Raw genomic sequence first — 5,000 nt, 5'->3', positions numbered from 1 at the left:
ACAGAGAGAACACACACACACACACACACACACACACACACAGAGACTCTGACTTATCTCTCTTTGTGTCCTCAGAGTCTTTACTCCGGACGTCCAGCAGTCCTGACAGTTTGAGATCCAGAGCGCCGATGATCACACCTGACCAGGAGACAGGTACCGCAGCAGTGATAGTGTTAGTGCTGAGACAAACGGTGTTTAACCACACCAGGTGCACTGTTTTATACCGAGTGTGTGTGTGTGTGTGTGTGTGTGTGTGTGTGTGTGTATGTGTGTTTTCAGGGACTAAACTGTGGCACCTGGTGAAGAATCACGAGCACAGCGATCAGAGGGAAGGAGACCGAGGCAGCAAGATGGTTTCTGAGATCTACCTGACCAGACTGCTGGCTACCAAGGTGAGGTTCAGACACACACACACACAGACACACACACACACACACTCACACACACACACACAGACACACACACACACACACTCACACACGGCCAACTTTTATTTCCAATATTCAAGATGGGTTTTATTTTTGTTTGTTTGTTTTCTTCTACATTTCTTTTGCAGTATAATTCATTTAACTGGGCTGTTCACACTAAATCGTTGTCTTTGGTCCTCCCACCACTAGGGGACGCTGCAGAAGTTTGTGGACGACCTGTTTGAGACGGTGTTCAGCACCGCCCACAGGGGTTCTGCGCTCCCATTGGCTATCAAATACATGTTCGACTTCCTGGATGAGCAGGCGGACAAAAGACAGATCACCGACCCGGACGTCCGACACACCTGGAAAAGCAACTGGTGAGGAAATGAAAACACAGGAAAGACTTTTCTTATGAACACAGAAACAAAGAGATTTAACTTGTTCTTCTTGTTCCCTCAGCCTTCCTCTCAGGTTCTGGGTGAACGTCATTAAGAATCCTCAGTTCGTGTTTGACATCCATAAGAGCAGCATCACTGACGCCTGCCTGTCGGTCGTCGCTCAGACCTTCATGGACTCGTGCTCGACGTCAGAACACCGACTGGGCAAAGACTCTCCATCCAACAAGCTGCTCTACGCTAAAGACATCCCCAACTACAAGAGCTGGGTGGAGAGGTAGCTAACATGCTAACTAGCTTATGAACTGTGATACAAACTACTCGAGATTACTGAACAGGTAGCTAACATGCTAACCTGTTCATATGCATCAACAGGTGTGCAGAGTGATGGTTGAAATGCAAATTTTACTATATTCATTTGTTGCTAATTTGCTTGCAAGCTGAACAACTGCAAAACACAGTACATCAAAAAGTAACAAACAGAACCTACACAATTCACAACTACAAACTAGCATGCTAAATAAACTACAAAAGCTAATTGGAGAGGATGCTAATTCTCCAAGAAACCTGTAGGGGCTGCTCAGAGAGTTGCCTTAGCTTTCTGGCATGCTAACTAGTATAACATGTTGATTCAAAAAACATACAACGGCGGCTGCAAACATGCTAACTTGGTAATACATATTGTTAGTTTTTACAATCTTTGAGACGTTTAAAGCACGCACTAAAACTGTGCGTGTGTTTCCTGCAGGTACTACAGGGATATTTCAAAGATGCCCAGCATCAGCGATCAGGACATGGACGCCTACCTGGTGGAGCAGTCACGTCTCCACGGCACCGAGTTCAACACACTGAGCGCGCTCAGTGAGCTCTACTTCTACATCAACAAGTACAAGGAAGAGGTGAGGAGGCGGGGTTTATCTCTTGATGGCAGTAATTTGTAAACTTGTGCAGAATTCTTTTCAATCATGGAACCCATCAGCAGCCATCATCTATCATCGTCTGATAGAACGGAGGCCAACTTCTTTATAAATTCCGGTAAAGCCAGCGGTTAGCGTTTAATGACTTTCGGGCGAGACTTCATTTTCCATGCGACGTTTACGGCTTCAATGTAAACGTCATCATTTATTGGTGATTAACATCCTGAAGTAGCGCCCGTATAATAAATATGAATACAGTTACAGACGGGCTTCTCTCGGCCTCACTTCAGCCGTATGAGCCTGAAAAAGAGACCAATCTTCTTCTGATTTATTAACATTAATGAATATCAACATCATGAGGCAGATTAGTTAAAAGTAGATTCTGCAGATTGTTCAGATTCTGAAACAACACCGCTTTAGGCAACTGGTGTCACCCTCATCTAGTTTGACCTCCCTCCTTCAAACATTGAAGGAAAAAAGGAAACATTACTTTTCTTGTTTACACCGTCTGGATTCTTTCTGTTGAATCTGTTGTTAAAGAGACTGAAACGTTTTGGATGGCAGTACAAATAGTGTTCGCAGCGTTCATCAAAGATGGCTGCTTCATGGTTCTCTTTAAGTTCTACCCCTCATGTCCTGGTGGTTTCATTCCTTTTGTCTTTCCCCTGTTTGTTTGTTTTTTGCAGATCCTGACGGCGTTGGACCGGGACGGGTACTGTCGCAAACACAAACTGAGGCACAAACTGGAGCAAGCCATCAACCTAATGTCTGGGAGCAGCTGAGAGGAAGGGGACGGACGAATGGACTGACGGGCTGATGGATGTCCGGGGGGGGAAGGGAAGAAGAAGAAGAATGGGGGAGGGGGGAGTGAGGGCATTTTGTTTTTCTGAACTGTTTCTACAGTCAGCTGAACTGCTCAGTGTCGGACCGAACTGACAGCCACAGCTTCGGCCCCTTTAGCAATCAATCCATCAGCAACTTCCCTGTCAGTTGATTGATTGATTGATTGGAAGACTGATTCACTGGCTGGCTGGGACCCCAACTACCTCCAATTGGTGGGTTTTAGGGGCGGAAAATCACTTTCCAAACCAATTTGGATACATTTACAACTGGATTTCAACACGGAATGGCATCACTTTGGAGCAAAAAAACAAACCTTCTCGATGCGTTTGTCGGTTTGGATTTGAAGTCACTGCAGGTTTAAGTAAGCGATCAAAGCGACACGGCTGTGCAAAGACCTGGAAACTAGCCTGAGTCAGGTCTCACCAAACAACCGATGAGGACTTATCGACCTTATTTCAGGATTTGCAGCCTGGACCGCATCTTTCTTGACGCTAGGGTCGATGAGCAAAAAGGTCGAGTCATGTTTCCTTCAGTGCAACGGACTTCACTTTGAGGGACTTGATCCGGCCTTGCAGGATCAAGAAACCATCAGGATGTTCAGACAGTCTTAGTAAAAACTGAAACAGGTTTAATCTGTAAGAGAGTCTGGAAGAATCAGGGCTAAATATCTCATACTGTCGAGTCCAGGCTGAATGAAGTAAGAGGCCTCTTCACTGATGTCGTTATTCTATTTATCCTCACTTTGAATCCTCAATGGAAGAATCCAGGATTCACCACGAGACGTTCAGGTGAAGCCGTTAGGACGGAGGCAAAGTCAAGTCGTCATCGGGACTATCTGACCGATCCTACAACGCTTTGAGTTGCAGCGGTTCAGGAGGTTGTTTTTAAGCTTTAACGCAGGAGAAAGAAGAATGAAGTGACTTGATGAAGGAATGAGGAATCAGGACTCTGAGCCGCGACCACTTGACCTTGGACTGTTTGGCCGAGCCTCGACAGGATCTAGAAGTTTCTAAGTTGCTGTATGAAATAACCACTCAATGTTTTCTCTGGACAATCACTCTGTACCACAGCACACTGAGCCCGATGCCTACTGACCGACCAGTTCCTGTGTCCATAAACCCGTCCTGTCCTCCCTCTAAGTCCTTTCCTTAACTCCTCCCAATTTTACCTTCTATTTCGTTTCCTATGTGGTCTCCTTCCCTAACTTTCCCCTTCTTTCCATACCTACTTATTTCCTCTTCCCTCAATTTTTTATTCCTTCTCCCCTCTCACCCTACTTCGTCATTGGTCAGTCCTGCTGGCCTCTGGTCATCCTATTGGCCAGGAAGACTCTTTAGTAATGTACTGCCCGACCAATCAAGACTGTGGAATTTTGTCAGATTCGCCAAATTAATCCAGATTACGTTTTGAATACATTCCAGCACAGGCACACAGGCAAGGTCTGTAAAGAAGCAGGTTTACTAACTTATTTTTCTGATGTAAAGAACTTCATGAAAAGTGGACTATAACGGCGTTTTTCACAACCAAAACGACCCCGGGACCCACGGGGGATCTGGACTCAGCAGCAGTCATGAAAACGTGGTTTTTGGTTTGGCGTGGATCTCTTTAACGTCAGACCTTGCACATACACCCACATACAGCCATGCTTTACAGCGCCATGCCGTACCGCGCCCAGGGGGAAATACTGTGCAGAGCTACAAGCACCGTGCCATGTAAAGACCGGACCGGATCGCGTCAGAGCTGGACCGGACTCGGACCAAAACCCGGATCAAAAAACGACCTTGAATGGGAGTTTTAACCCGGAACCAGAACTGAAGAACTTTTTAAGACTTGTGGCCATAATTGTAAACAAAAAAAAGAAAGATGATAATAATATTAATAATAATAATGATGATAAAGTTATAAAAGGAAAAAAAAGATACAAAAAGAAAGGAAAAAAGAAATATTGAAATGTTAACATGTAATAAGAACTCTGTGGATCGACAGTTTGGAGCTGAACTTGTATAAAACTGAACATTATGCTACATCAGAGTCAGGAGAGAGAGAGTGCCACGAGACGGGGCGATCGACTGCACCCACACCAAACCAACCCTCGCACCATAGGACCAGACCGGACTGAACCGGATCAACCCTGAGCGGACAAGTCGTTCTGATTGGACCCCAGCATGCCGACGCTGGAAATCAAACAAAGACTTTTGGTGCTTTGTTTTTTTTTGTCTGCACAGGAAGTGTCGTGTGTCCGATGGCGGTTTGGGGGGGCTGAATTGTTGCATGTGTAGCGTCTCATTTTGATGATGTCATCAGGGTTCCTGCACATCCTGAAGACCAAACGGTGCTTTTCACACTGATGACTCGACCTCAAATGTACAGATCAGCTGTTCACGCTAAAGGTTTAAAAACCCCTCGTGTGCAGCAGAGACGGCGTGCAGAGACGG

At 45.6% G+C, this 5,000-nt stretch overlaps 1 protein-coding gene across 1 annotated transcript in view; it reads left to right on the top strand.

Moving 5' to 3' along the window:
• The window catches only part of LOC132990270 (plexin A3), a 30,828-nt gene that overhangs the window by 24,721 nt on the left and 1,107 nt on the right, over nucleotides 1–5,000 (top strand). The window contains exons 21-26 of the mRNA XM_061058427.1: nucleotides 76–153; nucleotides 280–392; nucleotides 618–787; nucleotides 870–1,082; nucleotides 1,554–1,704; nucleotides 2,409–5,000. The exon at nucleotides 2,409–5,000 is cut by the window's right edge and continues 1,107 nt beyond it. Of these exons, the coding sequence (XP_060914410.1) occupies nucleotides 76–153; nucleotides 280–392; nucleotides 618–787; nucleotides 870–1,082; nucleotides 1,554–1,704; nucleotides 2,409–2,504 (821 nt within the window). The 3' untranslated portion in view covers nucleotides 2,505–5,000. The remainder of the gene's footprint in view (nucleotides 1–75; nucleotides 154–279; nucleotides 393–617; nucleotides 788–869; nucleotides 1,083–1,553; nucleotides 1,705–2,408) is intronic.

The sequence above is a fragment of the Labrus mixtus genome, chromosome 15 (assembly GCF_963584025.1).
Source record: "Labrus mixtus chromosome 15, fLabMix1.1, whole genome shotgun sequence".
Taxonomy (NCBI): Eukaryota; Metazoa; Chordata; class Actinopteri; order Labriformes; family Labridae; genus Labrus; species Labrus mixtus.
The sequence above is the reverse complement of the archived record's forward strand: the minus strand, read 5'-3'. Positions and strand labels throughout refer to the sequence as shown.